Here is a 24,694-nt window from a genome sequence, read left to right on the forward strand (position 1 = left end):
TTACAGCTCGAGTTGTACTATTTTTGTGTGTGACCCTATAGGCCCATATGAAGTTGGCAATGGGCCAATAACGCTATTAGCTCGCAAGTCACAAGCGACCTCTAACAAGACAATATGACTACCTAATTCATATAGGGATCGATGATCCGATATACCTATCATATAACCATATCATATCCCTTTTATCACGCAATATTTTGGTCAAGTATGAGATATGGAATTGTAATTCTCATTTACCTGATTATTACTTTCTCGATCTCTGAATGGACTGACTATAACTATGGAAAAACCCTTTCCATTATAATATGGCGATATATTTTCTTATTCTTACTCATTGAGGGACCCGGTAATATCTCTCAATTAATGTGAGGAACAAATTTTATTTTGACCACTCGCATTTCTCTACATGAATATCACTAAATTCAATCATAGCCATTATGATCATTTAGTCAAAGTTGACTTTTGACTAGGTCAAAGTTCAGTTGTCATCATGTAGGAATCCATAATGATTTCAAGTCAAAGGACTTAGTGGTATGGTTACATATGAGATAAACTTATGACTTGTATCATGCAGCTTTCTTATAGGGTTGGTCTAACATCTTGAATCCATTCAAGTGACTACAACTTTGATTTATATCTTTATAATTAATCTAACTCATACTATAATTCCTCATAGATGACTGATTAGGAACATTTAGGACAATCACCATAATTGATCTAAGGATACAGTTATCATAGTGAACATGCAATTAATATAATAATAAAAGAGAAATTTATTAAATAACAATGTTCTTATTACAATGATTGACCTTAGGGCGTAATTTCCAACAAATTTAACCCCTTGAAGCTCCTTGATTCTATTTCTTTATATCTAATCCCTAAAGAAATTAGGGTAGATAGGAGCAAAGGGCGGTATGAAACTTGCTTGGCAGGCTACAGGTTGGAACAGTCTTCCAGCACTCCAAAAATGGATGCCTTAGTAGAGGAACTCTTTCCATCCTCCTCTATTTTGTTCCTTTCCATTTTTTCCTCTATCTTTCACAAGCTACTCCGTGCAATACTTATCCAGATTTTGTGCCATGTGCCACGATGTGTGACATAGTGAGCAAAATCTCACTGCTATTCGCACACTTAACTCTGGACCACCGTTCCTTCACTCGGTCTTATTAACACATCAATCCAACATGCCAAAACATTAACCCACCTTCTAAAACCACCATTAATTCACTAATTACTAATTTATCCCTAGTTAGAAATTAGTTTCTTGGATTAAAAGTTTAGGATTTTACAATTTTTGTCCTTGCACTACTCTCAAAGGAGTATCTAATATTCTAAACTATTTGCATCGTAGCAATTTCACCTATAAAATAATCAAAACGTAACAAAATGCACCTTAACTTTGATTTACTTAGCATGACAAGTGGCATTTTTGTTCGAACTTAAGTTCCAATTAGCATTTTTAATGGTTAACGTTATGATATTTAACATTAGGAGAAAATATGCTACGTCTTAGTTACTTTAAAAGTGAAATTGCTATAACAAATAGTTTAGAACATTGGGTGCTCTTTAAAGAATAGTTCAAGTATAAAAATAAATCTTAATTCTTTTGTTAATAAAATGAAGAAATCACCTATATTTATACTAGCAAGATTGAGAATCTTATTGACATTTATTTCCAAACTTTGGATGCCTTTGAACCATATTTATATTATGAATCACATAGTACTAGATTAATCATATATCTCTAGATACATGAAACACACTACATAAGTGTAATATAATACATACCTTTCAAGGTTTATATGATATGTGTCATGTATCTAAGTTAATTAGATTCATGAATGATGATTAATAGCCAAGATTTCTTGAATAATATGAAAATTATGCTTTTGAAATACTCATACATTCAAAATATGAAACTACCAAAGACCATCAAGTGGAATAAAAGGGGACTATAAATTATAATACCGAATACCTTTGGACTATTAATTCATAAATTTTATACTTCTCTACTCTTGGCTATATATAAACCATTATAGATTGAGACAAAGGATCTCCAAGACCTCAAAACACACAAAGGGGAAACCGTATATTGAGAAAGGGAAAAGAATGGAGGAGAAGAAAGTGGTGAGGTCAATATTTGTGGCTTGGTTGGTGTTGCATTTGGCAACAATGCAATGTGAAGCCTTAACTCTATCAACTTTTCAGCTATGCTTTACATCTTGTATGCCAGCATGCCTCACACGACCCGGAGCCCTTCTTAAAGCTGCATGTGCTAGTGGCTGCCTCATAGCTTGTTTAAATGCAGGCCATAGAATCACAACCACTACCCAATACTCTTGTGCTCTGGGTTGTGCTCAATCTTCTTGCAATAACTTCATCAGCACCCAAAATAATGAAGAACTAGGTAATTCCTTCCTTCGCTTAATTTCTCACACTTGTTGTGTTAGGATACAAGGTTAACTTGTATTATGCCTTCCTCAGTACTGATGTTGTTTTTTCATGTATTGTTTGCAGCTGTAGACAAGTTGGATAGCTGTGTGGATGGATGCATTACCGGATGCTTTAAGAATTAGGGCTATGAAAATTGTCGTAATGGGATGGTTCAATATGCCAAGAATGTGATAGTTGAAACTCAATAAATTGGTATTTTTTTTCGAATAAATTTGTATTTACTTAGTCAATTAATGTATTAATCAATTCCGGTACTCTTTTGTTATTTTCAGTTGATGCAATTTTTGATTTTGTAAATTTAATTTTGATCGTTACATTTTACAAATAAACACAAAGGTACTTTAATTTTAATTTAAAATAAAAATAATTTTTAATTGAACAAAAGTGTATGTATATACGAATTTCAACAACTGACATTCTTTTTTTAGTTGAAATTGTCTTGCCGCTTGAGCCCCATAATTAACTATTTCACACACACACACGCGCACACTTTATCAATATATGATTGTTTTTTCTACGTTTATACTACATAAAATATTATCTTTGGTGGAAATTCAATGATATCGATTGCTGAAAATTATTTGCTAACAATTAAATGACTACTACAAAAAACATATTTAGGAGCACCTTTTTAACGCTTAAGAAAAAAAGTGCTTGTGAATATAGAGGTAGAACCTACTAAAGCACTTTAAATAAAATTGCTCTAAAATTGGATATCTATAGGAGTATTTTATAAATAAACATTTCTAAATTTTCCGTGAAAAAAATAAAACATAAAAAAATAGACTTTTAGGAGCGCTGACTAATGAATGCTCCTAAAAGTCTTATTGAAAAAAAAAAAAGGAATGATATGCCTTTTAGAGTGCTCAAAAGATAAGCACTTCTAACGTTGAAGTAAGAAAAAAAAAATAACCCACATGTAAAAGTGTTTATTATATAAGTTTTTTTATAAGTATTTTTAAAGGTGAAGTAAGAAAATTAAAAAAAAATTACAACCTACCTTCAGGAGGCTTATTTTATAAGCACTCCTAAAGAGATCTTTTTACAAAGTTTTGTTATAATTTTTTTTCATTTAAGGACATTTAATAACTTAGTGTTCTGAATCTTAAAAGGTTCTCTTCCAGAATACTTTTTTATAAAGCACTCCGAAAGCCTATTAATTTTTTTTTTAAAAAATCTTATTTAAAGCTTTTAGATCCCCAGAAACCTAGCCACAGTCGCGAACAATCCAATTGCCGAAATCTCTCTCGAAACCCCTTCCAACTTCCAAAAAATCCGCTCCATCTAGTCAGTTACGCTGAACGCTACAGGAAGCCACTGCACTGCATCGCCAAACGTTGCTGGACCAGTCTTGCTCACGCCGTGTCGACTCGCCGTTCTGAACCTCTGATCTTTGTTCTCGCGTCATTTCAGCTCGCCAAAGAACTTGTCTAGATCGAAAAACTGTTGTGCCGTCACTTCGGTCATGACTTTGCCGTCGGGTCTCGTGTTGCCATTGGTGGGCAGCTGATCCTTGCGTCGTCGCTGTTAGTTCAGTATTTTTTAAATTTTTTTATTGAATATACAATACGATAATGTTTTATCATGTTATATATATATATATATATATTAATAGTATAGGTATATAATAATGTGTGATCATTGAACTTGAAACTTAGATTATGACTGTAACATGATTGGCTTTTTATACAAATGATGTAATACTTTTTATTTTTGATGTGCTTATATTTTAATTTATTCAATGTAGTTGTACTTGAAGTTGAAGGTAGTTATTATTTAAGACTATAATAATATTATGCAAATGAATAAATCTTAGATAATTTATAATAGATTTTAAGTATATTATGCTGCAAAATTTTCATTTTGATGAATTGATATACTGAATTATTGAATTTAATTATTTGAAATTTTTACTTTTAGGGGGGAGTCTGCCGAATTTTTTGTAAAAAAATTCTATGTCTTGGTTTTTGAATTTTTGTGAGTATATTAGTGATACAGATTGTAAATGAATGTTGACTAATCAATTGTCTAAAGAATATTGAAATGGAGTGATGAGTTTATTGATTTTGCGTTTTCTCATGATTGAACCCCTATAAAGTCATATGTCCTTATTTAAAATGTTAATATGGAAGACAAATAAGACCAATAGAATTGAAGGATTATTTGATATGTAATAAAATTGATCCAACTTACACTTGTTGGACTATGTATGGGAAGACAAGGAATTGCACTAGTGATTGAAGGGATAGTATGAGCTATACTTCTTTTTAGAGTGCTCCTGAGGTTGGTACTTATAGGAGCGGTCTTAGAAAAAGCGCTCCCATATGTTTATGGTATTTTTTTAAAATTTTGTTTGAATCTTTCGAGAGCACTTTTATAAATAGTGCTCCCATAAGTAAAACCTATAGGAACGCTTTCAATAAAAGTGCTCCTGTATTTGTTACTTATAGGAGCACTTTGAAAGCGCTCTTGTATATACGGGAGTGCTAGATATGGGAGCACTTTGAAAGTGTTCCCGTTGGACAAAAATAAGTGCTCCCATAAGCTATATTTGTAGTGAATGTTTGCACTAGAGATGAATATAGATAAAATTGAGGGTAAATAGGAAAATTATCCCTTAAATTAAACTTTTAGTCAAGTAGTACAAAAAACTTTGAACTCATATATTATGCAAATTGTTCTTTCAACTTTTGAAATTAGTGTAATTTGGCCTTTGCCATTAATAAAAGTTAATTTTGATTGGTAGTTGACCAAAAAATAAAAGATGATCTAAAAAAGTACAAAAAAAAGAATAAAAATTGCAATAAAGAGCCTAAAAATTATAGACAAGGATACAAAAATTACAAAAAGAACCCAAAATTTTTTATAATTTTTAATTCCTTTTTTTGTCATTTTTGGATTAACTAAAGGTTAAAGTTAACTTTTATTAATGAATGGGGGTAGATGCACTGTTTTTAAAAGTTAAGAGAACAATTTGCACAATAAACGAGTTTAGGATCTATAGTGTTATGGAACCTAAAATTTAGGGGTAATTTATTTATTTTTCCTAAAATTGATACTAAGTTGTTATATAGTGAAACCAATAGTTGTAGTTGTCATTGTAGCAATAGTTTTCAAGGAAAATTACGTATAAATCCTGTAGAAATAACTCATCTACAACTAAGTCATGTGATGTTAAAAAAATACAACCAAATCCCTTAGAATTTGAGTGTAATTTGAGATTAGGTATAGACAATATTGCCCCTATTAAAATAAATTAAATTATAATTTTCAATTACCTTATCAGTAATTTATAACTATCATTTTAACTTTTTACAACTCTAATTTTATATATTTAATATTTAAACCAATCATGAATTATTAATAAAGTTCAATGAGAATTATTTGTAATTACCTTATTAGTAATTTACAATCACCACTTCAACTTTTTACAACTATAACTTTACATATTTAATAGTTAAATTGATCATGTGTTATTAATAAGTTTAATATTAATTATTTATAACTATTTTATCAGTACTTTATAATTATCATTTCAATTTCTTACAACTATAATTTCATTTATATAATAGTGAAATTGATCATGCATTACTAACAAGCACTACAATAAAATTGGCAATATTTGATGCTACAAAGTTTGACAGTTATTTGAAAAAACGTGGAATAAGGCAAGGTGGAGATTGGGGAACAAGATATTTGACGATTAAATGGTAACAGCTAAATACAAGGATCCAAATGTTTAATGGTTATTAATAAAACCCTTAGGCTTACAATGTAATATTTGAATTTTATTTTTTAGAAAATTATTTTAATAAGTTTTACCGTTGTAGGATTTAACAGTCAAATACATAAATCAAAATATTTAATGATTATACCTTTAACCATCAAACTTATATTCTATGTTTGATGGTTGTTTGTACAATCATCAGTTTATAAATTTTTAAATTAGTCTTCGAGGTTGCAGACGTTGCTTCAGACAAAACGACAGGCACCCAAATAACCTAAATACTCTCTGAAATTTCTTCTCTGGCCAAATCTCTGAAATTTTGTCTCCTCTTTGAAGCATTGATCATCCGAAATCACAGTATTCCTCGCGTCCGCCTAGCCTCTTCAAGCAGAACATCGTTCTCCACAAAGGCATTATGTGGATTCCCTGTCGATTGAGCTCGTGCTTTGTGAGGAATCGAAGTTCCCCAATACTTGAATCCTACTGATCCCGCGTTGCTTTGGTTTTCATTCTTCAAACCGAGCCCATCCAAGTGCATTTAAGTTCTGTGGTTTGATTTTAATTTGATATGGGTTGATGCTTCTTGGAATGGGGGTATCAATATTATCTGTTGGATAACATGGGAAGCCAGAAACCATAATTTTATTTATATATCAAGTGATTAATGGAGATATACTCGATGGCACTTGGCCGGGGTTTTCCCCACACTCACTTGTAAAGTGATATTTCTCTCTTGTAACTTTCTATTCACTAAATACACTCTTAAACCTGTGATTTTTCCTTGTTGTAGAAAAATTTTTTGTAATGAAGATTTATATATGCGTTGACCTTTAGAATTTCATGTCCTTTTATCATATTTTCCTTTATTTCTAATATATTTTGACACAATTGTATATATTTTGATTACACATATTAAGAAAATGTGCATCTTGCTTTGAGTTTATTTACTTAGCTTATTGTTGTTATTTTTGGGCTTTATTTGTGTTATTTTGGTTTAAGGTTTAGTGGAAAATATTTCTGAATCCTTGATAATGTTTTTGGATGAAGAAATCAAGTACAAAGATCAGTTGTCATGCTAATTGGGAGAAGAGTCATGGACATTCATCTCTGTTAGCAAAATGTTGCATTTTGTTTAGTTGAAATTGATTGGGTATGATACATATATGTAGGTTGCTCAACCCAAAAAGCATTTTGCAAACTTTGAGACATATTTCGAGCTTGGTTATGCTAGGGTTTTGGCTTGGGATGAGATTGAGTCCAATAGTTGAAGCTTTGAAGATATCTGAAACTCCATATCTTTAGGTTTTTTTTTTGTTTCTTCTGCATTTATCTCTTTGTAATATAACATTTTATGTACTTGTAGCTTCTTGATAATTATAAACAGCTAAACTCCCTTTTCTAAGATTATTTGAAATTTTGTATGAATTAACACTAATTTTTTCCTCTCTTTTTGTGATTAATAATATATAAATGTTTACTTTACTCTTTTCTTAATGCTTCTGAGATTGTTAGCTTAATCTTAAATGTTCCTAAAAGCATCTCCCTTTCTATGAGTTGCTAGACAATCATTCACCGATATATCTTTCATTTACTTACACAAGGGATTTTCTGTATTGTCAACTAGCCTCCAAATTTATTAAACCGAGATAGGAACGATATACTTATCTTTTTTTCTTTCTTTTTTTTTTCTTTTATAAGAAACGGGGCAAAAGCCCAAGCATTGATTTAACTAATAGTAGAACAAGGGCCGATAGGACCCATTGAATCTCGATACAGCCACTCATTGATCCCTCTAGGAGGTTCAAGAGGAATAATTAACTCATTACAATTATTCAAGGCCAACTTGTCTAACCAGTTAGCACTCATATATTCCCTTCTCTAAACACATGCTTCACTTGAATATTCCACTTCACATGAATAAAACGGACGGCTTGGTGCATTTGCCAGTGATCAGCTCCAATTCCTTCAAATGACATATGGAATTCATTAACAATAGAGGTCTAAAATACACCCCTATTCTCACATTGTTATGCGTATTAACCTGTATTGCCTGAGCAAAGTCATATATTCGCCTTTTGAGCCCTTCTAGATAGGTACTTTCTCTGTTGAAGATCTTATTATTTCTAACTTTCCAAAGGTTCCATACTGTGATTGCAAAAAGAAAACATCCCAGTCAATGCCATTGTGTTGTCCTCCGTTCTGTATATTCCAGCAGAACGAATCCTTCTTATTTAAGGTGTAAAATCGGTCTGCTTCTTCAATTGCTCCAAAAGCATCCGAGACTCCTTGCTACGGTGCAGTCACGGGTTACATGCAGCACATCTTCAACGCTATTGTGACAGATATCACAGCTGTTACAAGCTTCAAAAATCGTGTTTCTCCACGATATACTGATTTTATTATGGAGTAAAAAAGTAAATTGGCCCTAAATTATAGATTCACAAGCGTCTAGGACTCTAAACTAATTTTTTATATCATATTCTCCTTTAATTTTTGAAAATACTGCAATTTGACCCTTGCCGTTAATAATAGTTAATTTGATTGTTAATTAATCCAAAAATGACAAAAAATAACCTTAAAAGTTATAGAAAAAACAAAAAAAATTCTTGATCTTTTTTTTGTTGTAATTTTTGGTTCCTTTCTATAATTTTTTGGTCTTTCACTATAATTTTTGGGATCTTTTTTACTCTTTTTTTAGCTATTTTTCTATCATTTTTTGGTTAACTAATGATTAAAGTTAAACTTTATTAATGACAGGAGTCAAATTGCATTATTTTCAAAAATTGAAAGCGAATAATGTAGAAAAAATGAGTTTAGGATTTTAAATACTCTGAATCTATAGATTAAGGGCCAATTTGCTTATTTATTTCTTACTATTTGGCATTTTTAATTTTTCTTTAAAGAAAATTATGTATCGTAGATTGACATGGTCCTTTTCTAAGCATTGTATATATATTTCATCTCAATTATAAGATTACATAATGCAATTTTAATCTGTTTCCCCACTAGGCTGGATAGCGATTTTTTTTTCAAATTAATTTAATTTTAGTCGTTGGAGATTTGATTCACAAGGTGTGGATAAAAATTGTTCCTTCTCTGACAACATGCACTATTCTTAAAAAAAAAAAGTTTCCATTTCCCATCCAAAATTTTTAGAATTTAAGATCCACACCTATCATGAACAAAGATTACAGTTACTTAATTTAAAATATCTAACAGCATTAACAAAAACTATAACTTTGAATAAGGAATAACAGTCGTACAAAAATAAATAAGAAATATTTCTTAAGGGAATCCAAAAATTTACAGAAATTTTATAAAATTTTTCACTAAATTGTAGATGGCAAAGTAGTTTTTTTGATATAAATTAAATCATATTTTGTTAGAAACTAGGAAGGATCGGAATTAGAAAGAGTTCCTCGAAGTTATGAAGTGGATATCTTAATGCGGTGGCAGGAGGAAAAAACTTAAAATTACCTTAAAAATAAAAAAAGGTTGGTATAAAAAATAATTAAATTTAAAATTACCTTAAAGATGAGAAATAAGATTTGTATAAAAAATAATTAAATTTTAAATCTGGGGCCAGCATAGAGGGTTTAAAATAAAAGTGGAGTTATATTTTTGATCATTCCCACCTTCATGTGCGCAGTTGGGGGATGATGAGAAGTTGATGTGTAGTGTTAACTATGGACTATGTTGTTTCTTTTAGTTGTTAATGTAGTTTCAGTTTTCCATTCCAAAAAAGAAATAAAAAAAAACTAGAAGTGGAGTTTACCTGGCTTTAAAGTATCAAATATTAGTAAAAATTAATTCAAGCGTATATATGCAGTGGATAAAGGAGTTCAATATTTATGAGTCCAATGGATAAGCACAAGCAGTGTTTGTTGAGAGATCGGATTGCCCAATAATGCACCTCCAGAGAGAATGAGAAAATGCCTTCCTTAAGCATGGCATCAAACAGTCTTCATATATCAGCTTACATTATTGTCCCATCACTATCACACACACACACACACACACACACAAACACTTTGGCCATGTTTAAAATTTTAATTTCATGATATTTATAAAAAAAGTATAAGTCTCAAAGTTATCTAAGATATTAAGGTGGCGCCACATAATTGTTTTAACAGCAAGGATATTAACTCTAGGAAACGTTACCTGTATAAATAATTTTAAAATAATTAAACAAAAGAGGTGGTGTCTTGAGTTACTTTTTTTTTTAAAGAACAATAAAGGTGGTGTTTTTAAAATAAAAGTTATGTTTTCTTTTGCTAGAATGCAAGAAACATCACTTTTCTAATTTATTTTTATCTTTTAAAAAATTAATTAACAAAGGCGATGTTACTTAATGCCGCCTTTTTTATCTTATTTTTTTAATAAAAAATTGACTAAGGCGGCATTTTTTTCACCTAAAAGTGCCACTTCTTATATTATTTTTTATTTTAAAAATTATGTACGCCCCAATGTTTTCTGTACAACAATTCTAACAATATAATGCCAATCTAGACATCCAGGTATGCACAAAGACGTACAAAACATTATTATAACTAACACAACAAATAAGTATACAATTATTGTTAATTTCATAGTTTGTAATATTTAGATATATAATTATTTTTATAATTAAACTTATAACTATTAGGTGCTTTTTTTTTTTTGTCAAAATGTCATTTTATTTTTTAGGAACAGCAAGCCGTAGCATTTCATGTAAAAAATACCATCTCTTATTATTTTCTAAATTTATAAATAAAAAAAATAATTGATAAACAGTGACATTTGGGAAAGAAAACATTACTTAAAGTTTTTTAATTTTATTTTAATAACATTTCATTTTTAATTCTTATAGAATACATGCAATTCTCATTTATTTAGCAGTGCATCCTTATTTGAAACACAACACGTATTTGTAGGATAAAGCTAAGGTAATTCCAGGGAGTGCAAATTCAAAAGAAACCGCTTTTTACCCTGTCCTTCGATCTGCCCGTCCTGTCCTCTTGGTAACTCCTACATCTGTACACTTTTAGCTCCTATAGCCCATTTTATTTTAATTAGGTATAATTTGTTATGAAAATAATTAATTATAATTATAATTAATTATATTATAACACAATCTGTTTGAATACTAAATTGATTTCAGCTTTATAAATTATCATAAAGAACATTATTTTTTAAAATTAAATTATTGATAAAATTATATTTAATATAATTAAATTTGTTAAACTTTATTTAAGAAGTAAAATATATTTGTTGACAGAAAAATTGAACCTATAGATAATATTTGAGAGTTTATTTTAAAATGTGTTCTATTTCAATAATCAATTGTTAAATTTTTTAATTATTTGAGTAATTTTTTAAAAATTAATTATTTAGCCTCAAAAATTGATTTTTTTATGACGAAACTCAAATTGATTATATTGTCAATGCATGCAGGCTGACAGAAGTTGGCACAGTGCTTTATTATGCAATGAATTTTGGACTTTATCATAGAATCGATTTTATCAAAGAAAGGCGAGCGAAAGTGCGGGAATCTCTGCGGCTTCTCCCCAACACTGAAATGTCACGGAAGCTAAGCTGGAAAGCCATATTCCACTTGGCTTCTCTGTTTGCCGTCACCTCCTTCGGAGTCAGATTGTCTTTTCAGTGAGAAGGCCTTCAGTGTGAACTGCTGTACTGATCATTGTTACTGGGGGGGGGGGGGCGCTCATTCGGTACTCACCACAGAGATAAGTACGAGATGCTGATTGAGGACTTAAGCTCATTTGAACCCTTGGTTTCATTTTCAATTGATCTTTGCTACTCTTTTAAATTTTTAATATTTTTAATAGTTTTATTTATAAATTATTTTTACTAACTTCATTAATATCAATACAATACAAGTATAAAGAATAATTATAACTGAAATTTTAAAAGTAACCCTTAATGAAAAAGACAACAAGTACATTTAATATAATATTATTTTTCAAAATTTCTCTCTCTTTTACTTTATAGGTATTTGATTGAGAAAGTAACTAAACTTTTTAACGAGAATTAGGTTACAGTAGTAGGTGAAATGTGTAAAAGTTAACTTCTTTTAAAGGAGAGTCAAACAATAGAATTGAAAAAGACAAAAATAAAAGCTCAAAAACTTCAATCTTCACAATGAAAAAGTGCTCCCTCTCCATTGATTTAAATACTATAGCCAATGAGAAAGATAGTGGGAATAACAATACCATTTACTTGGACTTAAATGCTCCTCCTATATGTAAGAAATCCAACTAGACAACAATGAAAATGAAACTTAACATATTACAATTAATGGAGAAAAAAATAATAAGAACATTTCTCTTTATGAAACTAATGAGCATCTCCATGTAAAATTTAAGAAAGAAATGAATGCATTTTTTTAGTGTGATTAATTTTTCTTACTAACTCATGAGCATCCCCATCTCTTTTACAAACTCATAATATAGTTAAAAATAGGAAAATGAACATGTACGCTTTTTTTTGTCCCATATAGTCAGTTGTTGCAAGTTATGGTACGGAGTCATAGACATATGACTAAATCATTAAGACAAATTGATAGTATGACTACACTCAAAATCTTAAGAATTCAGCATCTAAATTGGTTCTATGTAGGCTTCTGTATCTATTCTCAAGAAATCTATTTCGCTTCAGTTGTCAATAAAACATGTTTTGATACAAAAACAATATTAAAAAGGAAATCAATAAAACATGTTGTAGCTTGCATCTTTTTCATCTTCTATAGGCTTGCTTAATTTTAAATGTAACCCAACCTCCCTTGAGCCTTTTTTCTACAGAAAAAGTTCATTATATTATACAATTTGCCAAGAAGTCTAACATTTATAAAATTTTAAAATAGAGACAAATATGGGGGCAATACAATTGAATCACTAAGGGAACCATTGTGTAAAAGAAGGTTCTTATCAAATGAAGAGCGTGTATTCATTTATAAAATATTGTTAAAATCAAACTATCAAGGTAAATTGAAGAGTATTACTATAAGAGAGATAGCTTTAGCATATTCAGTTTCAATGAGAGTCATTCAACACATTTGGTGTCAAGTTAAGGAAATAGGGGATGCAAGTCATAGAAAGACAAATAGGTGGGAGAAAGGGACTTGATGTGAACATGCAATAACTCATGACAATTCCTATACATTAATGAACTACTTATAGGTCTCTTGCAAGTGCATTAGGGGTTAACAGGATAACACTGATCAGACTTAAGAAAAAATGAGTTATATGGCGCCACACAAGTGTAATCAAACCACATTTAAAAGAGCAAAACATGCTTGCTCGATTGAGGTGGTGCTTGTCCATGTTAGAATAAAAAAGCATACTAAATGACCCAACTTTTCAATCTATGCACAACATAATCCATATTGATGAAAAATAATTTTACATGACAAAGAAATTCCAGACCTACTACTTAGCAGTAGGGGAGGAGCCACCACATCGAACATGTAAAAACAAGAACTATGTTGGTAAGGTTATGTTCCTAGTTACTGTGGCTAAACCTAGATTTGAAACATAAGGAAATGAAATTTTCTCTAAAAAGATTGGGTTGTTTCCATTTGTAACAAAAAGAGGCAACAAGGAGAAGGAGTGTGAATAGGAGCAGAGACATAATGGAAAAAAAACTAATTACTTCCATTACAAAAGAAGTGATAAAATCTTTCTTAATTGACAAAGTATTACCAATAATCAAAGCCAAATGGCCAACAAGTCATGTAAGTGAAACTATTTTTGTTCAACAAGATAATGCTCCTTGTCACATTGATAACAATGATGTGGATTTTCGTTTAGTAGCAAGTAATGGTGGGTTTGACATTCGCTTGATTTCTCAACCCCCAAATTCCTCTGATTTAAACATATTGGACCTTGGTTATTTTAGAGCAATTCAAGCATTACAATACCAAGAAGCACCTAAAAATCTAGATGACCTTGTCAAGGTTGTAGAGAAGTCATTTGAAGCTTACACATCTAAGCAATTGAATAGGATCTTCTTAACATTATAAGCTACTATGATTGACATTATGAAAGACAAAGGCTCAAACAAGTATAAGCAAAGCCATTTGAAGAAAGATGTTATGGAAAAAAGAGGGGAATTGCCTAATCAACTAAAATTTGATCCCTACCTAGTTGAAGAAGTGTTGGAGCACTTAGTATAAGTAAATGGATGATTGAGATTAAGGGGTGGATATTTTTATAGACCCTCTATGTTTTGGTCATTAATATTTTGTGTTGCAATTTGTCATGTAAATTGCAACACATAATATTAAAAATGAAAAATTAGTACTTGTTTATAAGAATAATTTCTTGAAACTCACTTCCAAGCACACCATTAATGCACCCATGCGAAATAGCACCATGACTTGATAATAGAACCAAAGTGTTGATTCTACAAGTATCACATATGACAGCCCTACATAGCATAGTGTAAACCTCCTAAAGGCAAACACAAGTAACCCATAATAGAGGACAAGTTTAAACACTCGTAGTTGCAAGGTAATAAAGGCAATATAGCCTTGTTGCCCATATATGTATGGTATCACATTGACTAGGACCATTTGGACATTAAGGCAAAAAATCAATCCAAATTCTGCTTAAAGCTCTTTAATTTTGACCATGTACAAAAAGATAAAAAGAATGTATTGAATTACCTAAGCTTTTATTCAAGAAAAAAAATACTTTTTTTAATATTCTATTCTGAATTACCCCAAGCAAAAAAAGGTTTTGAGATTAGATACATGAAATGCATAAAGAGAAAAATACTTTAAAATTAACATAAGATGTTATACATGCTAAAAAATTGCTTAAAAGCTTTAAATTATCCAGGTACATGAAAGTCCACTAGATGAAGACAAACCAATTGCTCACAACTAATGGACTAAAACCAAACACTATTGTGAATTAGTAAAAGGAATTGAAATTCAAGAGCTTTGGCTAATGCCCATGAATTTATAAGGTACAATAACTATACTAGTTCAAGTTGGCATTTCCAAAATTTAATGCAATATTTAAAGACACCAAATATCATTTCCTAGTTCAAATTGTCTTCTAATAGAGAAAAAACAAAGTAGTGCACTGTGTAATATAGAAGAAATGAAGTGAGTATTTAGTGCATGATAAGTTCTCATTTGTTCATCCATTTACCCTTTAGGTTCTCAACAGTAAGAGGTTTTGTAAAAAAAAGTTGGCTGTTATTCAATAAATGAGTTGTTGTCCATTACATTGAAGTTCAACTAAGAAATCATTAAAATCAATAATCAGAACCAAAGATATAAAAGTCACAAGGGATAAGGTTTGATGAAAATAATATTTAATAAGGATTAAAATAACATCATCAGCAATTCAAGGGTGATGTATATATACTAGAAAGCAATCATGTCATCAAGAGCAGTAATGAAGCTCACTTTAAAGGGCCACATTGTGGCCTATTTTCTCTCTTATAAGATTCCAACACAAGATCCATTTCCTAATAAAACAGAACACATGCATTGTAATAGAACATAATAAAACAGAAAGGCACACAGAACAAAAGTGGATTAACAGACTAAAATATCATCATCTCGAATATGATTGTCCATCAAACTAACGAACCCTAAGCTTAACATCTATCATTGATTGGCCTAAGCTTAAATTATACACTAACCAAAATTACACAAAAGGCATAGAAATTTGAGACCAATCTAAGAATATAGTGCAAAATGTCATACATAAATTGCTTATGGTCCTTCTCTTCCTTGGTTAGATGTGAATAGTCATTCTTTGGACACGAAGACTTGTTCGGGTTGAATGGGTGGACAATCTTCCTCTGAATTGAGTTGCCATTGCTGTTGCCATCACCGCTGCTCACTTCTTCACCATTCTTGATTTCCTCTTTATTCAAGTCAAATGAGTGGACCTTCTTCTCATGCATGACCTCCACCAACTAAGAAGACGTAAGGGAAGAATCGCTCGGATAAGGTGCCCTCAAAATCTTTTGATTTAGAGAGGTTACCTCTCTAGAGAAGTCGAGAGGCCATAAACCTTCTTCTTTGTCAAGAGAATCATCGACTATACACCCTATTAGTTGATCTCACAACAAACTGTCAAAATGCTCTTCCACCAAACTTGAACGGCGAGCATCCATAGACATCTTAGACCACAAATTGATCGACGAGATTTGCACAAGCTACAACGAAAGAGGAATTACAATAGAGGACAATGAGCTCAATGGTAGAGAGGCAATTGACAAAGAGAGATTGAAGACAATGAGGGAATGAGCAAAAAAGATAGCATGCATGGGAAAGAGAGAGTCAGAGAGAGAAGGTTAGAACATGGGAAAGAGAAAGTGAGAAAGAGAAAGAGATGGGCATTTTGGGAATTTTGCTTTAAAATACACAAAATTCTGACCTGAGTGACTAATAATGTGGACCAAGTTTGCCTTCTAGAAGGTGACTTATAATCCGGATCGGAGGCAGTATTGTATTATTAAAATAAAGATTCATAGTAAAATATGAAAGTTTTCAATATTAAATTTGGATTGTCTTTAGTGCTCAATAGAGGATGAAGACCATGTTACTCATAATGACTGATGAGATTTGGATTATTCAAATTTTAAAATTTTTATTTTTAAAATTTTATATTTATAATCAATTTGGCTAGTGTGGATTTAATCTAAACTATTTAATTTACTATTAAAATTTTCTTTAATTTTATAAATTAACCATCTAGGTGCATTCTGGACTATTTAGACACTATTTGAGCAATTTAATTTAATATTAAAATATTTTATAATTTTTATAAATTAATTATCTAAATGTACTTTGAATGGTTCATATTTAATATTAAAATTTTTTATATATTTGTAAATTTTTATTTTAATAATAAAATATTAAAAATATTAAAACATAAATTTAAAAAATGAACAAAAAAATCAATTGAAAATGAAATCAAAGAGTTTAAGTGAGCCTAAACTATTGATGAGCACCCATGCTCATAATTAAAGTTGGAAAAACAAAGCCTAAACTATTGATGAGCACCCATGCTCATAGTTAAAGTTGGAAAAAAGGTGGGCTCGAGCCTGAACTCTTAAGTCTAGTTTTTTATTTTTCACTCATTTTCTAAGGTCTGACCGTTATTTAAAAGGCTCAAAGTTAGGCCTGTAAGCTCTATTCTAAAAAATTTAAAAAAATTAAAATAAAATTAAGTATTATAAATTAATTAAAATATTTTAAAATTTAAAAACAAATCTTTATAATCTTTTGAAAATTAAACAACATACATTTAGAAGTTTAGTAAGAAAATTTAAATCTTTGTTACAAAAATAGTTCATTTTTTATAAATACACAAACATAATAATTATAAAAAAAATATTAGAAATTTTATATTGTACATTGATATTTATTTTAATAATACAATATTAAAAAAATAAACAACAAAAATCAATTAAAAATGAAATCAAAGAGTTTAAGTGAGCCTAAACTATTGATGATTACCCATGCTCATAATTAGAGTTGGAAAAAATGAGTGGGTTCGACCCTTATAGGCCCAGCTCATAAGGATTTAAGCTCTTAAACTCAATTTTCTATTTTTTATCCCTTTTCTGAAACTTGACTCTTATTTAAAAAGCTCAAGGCCGGGCTTGTAAGCCCTGTTTTAAAAAAAATTAAAATAAATTAGAATTTTACTAAGAAAATAAATTAAAAAAAATTAATTAAAATATTCCAAAATTCAAGAAAAAATAAAAATCCTTATAATCTTCTAAAAATTAAACAACAAATATTTAGAAGTTTACTAAGAAAATTTAAATCTTGGTTAAGAAAAACAGTTCATTTTTTATAAATACACAAACATAATAATTAAAAAAATATAAAATAATAAAAATTTTATATTGTACACTAATATTTATTAAATTATATTAAATTAATTTTAGAATAAATTAAAATTAATAATAATATAATGTATGTAGCATTAGGGCTTTAGGTGAGTAAGTCCTTCTTGGCTTCAAATGTGTACTCCACTAAAAAAAGTTAATAATAATATAATAGGATTTGAAAGCCTACTCGAGCCTAAGCTCGAGCCCTTTTTTACAAAGTTTATTAATGCCAAGCTTTTAAGTTTGGTTACTTCAAAAAAATTTAATTTTTAAAAACTTCAATCTTTATTTAAACAAGGCTTTTAAACTTGGTCTTATAGGCCCGATTTTTATTTTCATTTTTATTTATAATAAGAACACCCAATTTATAACAGGTGGCTTCCTATGTTGACACAGAAATAAGGGGTACTGTTTATTTTTGTTTTGATTGACGTGGCAAAAAAGCAAAAGGTAGAATGACAAATAAAAACTTTTAAAAAATATCAAAAACCTTTTATAGCCGAAGTATAAAAAATTTACTATTGAAATAACTGGATTTACAATTTAAAGGCTTTTTTTAATTTGTATTAATTTTTTTTATAAGGTCTTCAATTGTCATTCTTCTAAAGCAAAACTTTCTGAGAGAAAAGTTTGCATACATACAAGACACTGGTCTGAGGGGTAGTTTGATGATGTGATGAGAAGAATTCAAACCCTACGACATTCAAATACTTGGATTGCATCTATCATTTCATTGTACATAGAAATGGAATTGAAATAACTTAATATTGAAAATATTAAAGATGAGTATTAAAAAACTATCCATCAATTTTTTTTAATTGCAGTTACGGATTAACTAATCCTTTTTTAGAATTTGAAAATTTTAGGATCCTTAACAAAGGTTTTTAAATATCATTCTTCTAATAAAATATTGATGCACATAAACATGTAATGGATTTTCCAAGTGTATAGTTCATAAGATAGTAAGTGATAAATCAAGGTTGTTCCTACAGAGAATCAAGTTAATTGATAATTAAGTAATAAATTTTTTATTTTTATTTAAGTTTAGCAAAACAAAATTTGGATTTGATTTCGTGACTTAAGAAATTAAAATTATATGAATGCACTAAAATAAAAATTCTAACAATTACAAATAACCAAGGCAACTTAGGGTGATTAATCCATTCTTCAATTCATAGAACATGTAATTACCTAAATAAATTCACTTAATATTAATTTGTTAATATAAAATATTAATATAAATAATTATCTTTCGATTTCTAACACAAATACCCAAGAGGCAAAAGGCACAAGCTCACTTTAATGTGATTATATAGGTCTAATAGGTATATTCTTATCTTATTGGCAAATAAAAAAAAATTCTAATACCACATTACTCGATCTAATGATCTAATCTAGATTTTTCTCCTTTAAATCAAAACCTAAACCCCCAAATTCACACTCAATAATGGCGAAGAATTAAGTGGACAAATAAGCACAAGATTAAGTAAACAAAACTAACATTAAAATAAAATAAATGGTTCCAATATGTTCTAATCCAAAAATCAGTTTATAGCTACCATAGATCAAGAGAAAATCAGCCACATATAGCTCTAATGACATCAAATATCAACAAAATATACATCAAAATGAAGAGAAGGAAAAGAAATGCTTAACTGAAATAATCTTGAGCTAAACCCTTAATTTCCTACTAAATCCAAGCTTTTGCAACCCTCCTTTTGTTCTTTTTTTCTCTTTGGACATTTTGCAGCCGTTGGAAATCAAAAAAGGTTCAAAATAAGGTCTCTAAACCCTACAAGTTTGCTCAAGATCAAAATTATATATTTTACTAAAATTATGCTTTGCTTGCAGTGAAATGTATGAGTGGATTCCTAGAAAGTACTTCTTTAGAAAACTCTACCACTGTTCTTGAACCAGTTTGTCTTTCTTCAGCTTTTTCCTTTGATTGACAACCTCCTCTGTAAAAAGGCATTTTTCTCAGAAAATAAAAAATCTCATAGAGTATTCTATTATTCTTGAGAATGCTTGCCTCCCAGACTCAACTTCCTTTCCTTAATCTTTATAAACTCTATCATAGATTAAACTCTTTCACCCATGGTATTAGATCTTTGATTCACATAGACCATCCTCAACCAAAAGAGATAATTCATCTTTGTAGTCTAGATTAGTGTGGTATCTCTGCCACAGCTACTAGAATCTTGCTCAAACTTTAAAAATATCTTGACTTGCTTTAGATAGACTAATTGGGTGTTGATTTTAGGTAGAAGAAACTTGTCATTTTGACGAAAAGCATTAAGAGGTTTATAATCATTACCAACCTCTTTTTCTTCTTAGTTTTTCATATCTTTTCTTGTATATAAAAAGCTTGACAAGCCCAGTCTGACTTTGTGGGTTCAATAAGGTTTTGTTTGAATAGAGTTGCACATTCTTCTTTAATCAAAGTAAGGTTTTCTGAGTTTATCTCAGGATGAGATACTTTTGTAGGATTAACATTTTCATTCTTTTTGAAAGGAAGTTTAATAAAGAACATAACTTGTGCAATTTTTTTTTTCCAGATTCACTTCTTTGGACTTGGCTTAGAAATTTTTCACCTTTGGGCTCATAAATTGGATTTCCCTACATATATAAGACCAATAATTAATGGTAGAATTAGTTCACTAACTTTTAACTACATTTTCACGTTTATTCTTACACATAATCATCTACTTAATCATATTTTTGTTAATAAATTTAAATAAATAACTTTCGATTACATTAAAAATATCAAAAAAATTAAATTTAGTCAAATTTTGGAAGTCATCAAATATTAAATTTATATGCATTTGTGCATGTAAAGCAATAACCACTCACGTGATCTCCGAATCGTTTTTGCAAACAACAGGGAATAAATGGCTGGCTCCTCATTTTTCAAATGGTTTCCAATTTGCATGCACCACTCTGTTTCAGCTCATGGCGGTCAATCAAGAAACACATCACTTCCTCTAAAAATTCCTATAGATTATTAATTAATAACAGCAAAGCAAATTTTTTTATCAATTATATGAGACATTTTCCATATTTTACTAATGCTGCTTCGGATATAAAAAAAAAAAAGAAAAGAAAAGAAAAGAAAAGAAAAGAAAAGAAAAGCAAAAGAACACACTCGGACCACGCACTCATGAGTAATGAAAAAAATGAGAGCGAGGGGAAAAGACAAAGAGTATAAGCAGATTTGCAGATTAGGGCACTCGCGTCTAAGAATGATAATTCCTTAATCAAATAGCAGCTCTTATCTTTATACAGCTTGCTAGCTTCTTTGAACAAAGATCATAAAAAAGAGAGCCAAATAAAAAATTCAGATATAAAATAGTTATTTCGGTTGCCAGCTATCTACATCTGGTGGTTGAAACAAGATACAGATAAGATCATCATCAGAAGATCTCCTTGTATTATAATGCACATGAGTCCAGACTAGTCCCTTTCATGGAAAATAGTCCTAATCACTGGTGTTACCGAAGCTGATGCTTGAATCAAACAAGTTGGGAAAATGATAGTTAATTCACATAATGTGAGGGGTTTTAATTGCTCGATGTAAACCTGCTTCTATAAATTGAAATTGACACTTCCGCATGACATGCCACTAAGAGTTTAGGAGATTGGAACTCAACCAAACTCAGTAGTTGAGTTAAGCGTGTTCAAACATGACAAAAATTCAATGTTGTGATATATACCTTCGTTTTTATATTATCCCTTCCCACTGATCCTCACTTTTCATCGCATAATTAAAACGCACTATGTAATGTGAATTAACGAGTTAACATAAAAAAATCTCAGTAAATTGGATTGTTCTCCTCAAAAGCGTGCTTAACATAAAAGAACCTGTCGTAAGCAACGTCTCTTTCTTATCACCTGCTTTAATTCATGGGGCACCAGCCTTAGATTTTTGCTTTCATGACTTGTTACGCGGTTACGCCCCAAGTGGCTCTAGTGTAGCCTTTAATTTCACTTTCATACTTGTGTGGACTACTGGTATTGCGTGTCTATATCCACACCATGCTGAAATGCAACATTATTGACGTCTTTGTGACTTAGCAATCAGTTTATTTATTATTCGATCTAGTGTCCATGTCACTATTCTTAGTTTTGTCACATACTCAAGTTCAAACCCAATTTTTGTCAATGAACTTCCCGAAACGTGTTGACAAGAATCTAAAATTATTTGTCAAATCTTCAGGGAGATGCATTCCCCTATGCATCTATCTATAAATAAATAGAAGGTCCTACAAGGCCTCATTAAGCACTATCAACCACCATATCATTTTTCTCTGTGCATGCATTAGTATTCTTACTTCGCAGATTTACCCAACAGTTTTTTATGCAGATGAGTTCTTCAAACCAACACACATCGTCAGGGCTAATAGCTCGTGGATGGGTGAAGGTTAAGGCTATGCCTAAGGGTTTGAAGGAGAAGGTGTTCAATTTTTACAGGACAGCCAAAGAGATACAGCAAGATGACCCAAGAAGAGTCATTCATGCCCTCAAAGTAGGACTTACACTCACTCTGGTGTCTCTATTCTACTATCATCAGCCCCTATATGACAGTTTTGGTCTCTCTGCAATGTGGGCCGTTATGACCGTAGTTGTTGTCTTTGAGTACTCTGTGGGTAAGTGACTTCAGTATTGCTGAACTATATGCATATTGGAATTTGTGAACTTATATGGTTCTTGTGACACTTTTCAGGAGCTACTCTGGGAAAAGGTTTGAACAGGGGATTAGCGACACTACTTGCTGGTGCTCTTGGCGTTGGAGCTCATTACTTAGCCGACCTATCTGGACAGACAATAGAACCCATCTTGATTGGCTTCTTTGTGTTTCTTCAAGGTGAGTAAACAGAAACTAACTCACATTTTGCATATAAAAACTATGATCATTGAACCTGAAAAATACTGACGGGGCTTTGGGTGATATTTTGTCACGCAGCTGCAATAGCAACATTTATAAGATTTTTCCCCAAAATCAAAGCAAGATATGATTATGGGCTGCTCATATTCATCTTGACATTCTCGTTGATATCTGTATCTGGTTTTCGAGAGGATGAAATAATAGAGATGGCACACAAGAGACTCTCCACCATTTTCATTGGGGGATCTGCATGTGTCATGATATCCATTTTTGTTTGTCCTGTATGGGCCGGTGAAGAACTCCACAGCTTGATTGCCCTCAACTTGGAAAGCCTTGCCAACTTCTTACAAGGTTAGATCTTATTGAAAAAAAAAAACTTGTCGAGAAATTACTCCATTTGTTCAATGAAGAATAATTATGATATGCAAAGCTGCTAAAGCATCCTTTTGTTTTATACCTTGCAGCATTTGAAGACGAGTATTTTAGAACATCGAAGGAAGGAGAGTCTAAAGATGTCATGACTGCCTTGCTGGAGGGGTATAAAACTGTCCTCAATTCAAAGAGTACAGAAGAGTCATTGGTGGGTAAACTGAAAGAAATGTTTTATCTGACTTGCTTCTTTCGAATAAAAATTCTATTAAACACCTGATCTCAACACACACACACACACAACAAATTTCATTGGACAGGCTAATTTTGCAAGATGGGAACCACGTCATGGGAGGTTCCAATTTCGTCATCCATGGGACAAATACCTTAAAATTGGAACTCTCACCCGCCAATGTGCCTATCGAATGGAAGCTCTAAATGCTCAACTGAACTCTAATCTCCAAGTATGTGTGTCACACACACACACAAACACATACAGCTTGAGATTCTAGGTTTCTTAGTAAAGTCAAGTCCGACTTTGTTCAACACTAATATTGGTCACTGCAATTTCTGTAGGCATCAGCAGAGATTAGGAGTATAATCCAGGAGGTGTGTTCAGAAATGAGTTTGGAATCAGGGAAAGCTCTAAAGGAGCTAGGGATGGCAATGAGCACGATGAGAAAGCCATGCTTTGTAGATATCCATATAGCCAACTCAAAATCCGCCGCCAAAAGCCTCAATTCATTGCTCCAATCAAGCTTGTGGAAAGAAATAGATCTTTTATCGATCCTACCAGCGGGCACTGTGGCTTCCTTGCTATGTGATATTATTGCTTGCATTGAGGAAATTGCAGCTGTTGTGAATGAACTTCCCTCACTCACGAACTTTGAAACTATAGACACAACTAAATCCCCAAGCAAAATTCAGTCTACTCCACATAGTGATAGTAACTCTGATGTGGTGATTTTGGTTGAAGACTTGACTATATCTGATTTACCGAAATCTAAATCTTTGTCTGATCAACATAACACTAATAGAGTGTGATCTACACATTTATATATAGACGTTATTTCACTAAAGCGATCCATCCTTAACATTAGATCATAACTTATCATATAACATAAAGTTAAGTTGTAGTACGATTCATTTAATTACTGTATTCATGAGTATCTAACTAGTAGGTCATACATGCAACTATAAGCTCCTATGCAAATAAGGTAAATCCATCATGTGGTTTTCTTGATCTTAAATAATATTGATCTCATGTTCTGAATTTTAAAATCTTTGACAGGCCTTTCTTGCTCTAATTCCCTATAGTCCTAGTTAGTTTTTACTTTTACTTTTTGATCAAAACTACTAGTAATATGAGCAACTCTCATAGAAATTAACTTGGAGCA

The 24,694-nt window shown here is 30.9% G+C and overlaps 1 protein-coding gene across 1 annotated transcript; it reads left to right on the forward strand.

Moving 5' to 3' along the window:
- Positions 1–22,274: 22,274 nt before the first annotated feature.
- LOC129287119 (aluminum-activated malate transporter 2-like) lies at positions 22,275–24,448 on the forward strand. The gene is made up of 6 exons (XM_054923278.1): positions 22,275–22,689; positions 22,767–22,907; positions 23,007–23,279; positions 23,393–23,508; positions 23,618–23,761; positions 23,874–24,448. Exons 1-6 carry the CDS (start codon positions 22,401–22,403, stop codon positions 24,339–24,341), a joined length of 1,431 nt encoding a protein of 476 aa, XP_054779253.1. The 5' UTR covers positions 22,275–22,400; the 3' UTR covers positions 24,342–24,448.
- Positions 24,449–24,694: the final 246 nt, after the last annotated feature.

Source organism: Prosopis cineraria, unplaced genomic scaffold, assembly GCF_029017545.1.
Source record: "Prosopis cineraria cultivar Desert tree isolate PC_DT_omini unplaced genomic scaffold, ASM2901754v1 PC11, whole genome shotgun sequence".
Classification (NCBI taxonomy): Eukaryota; Viridiplantae; Streptophyta; class Magnoliopsida; order Fabales; family Fabaceae; genus Prosopis; species Prosopis cineraria.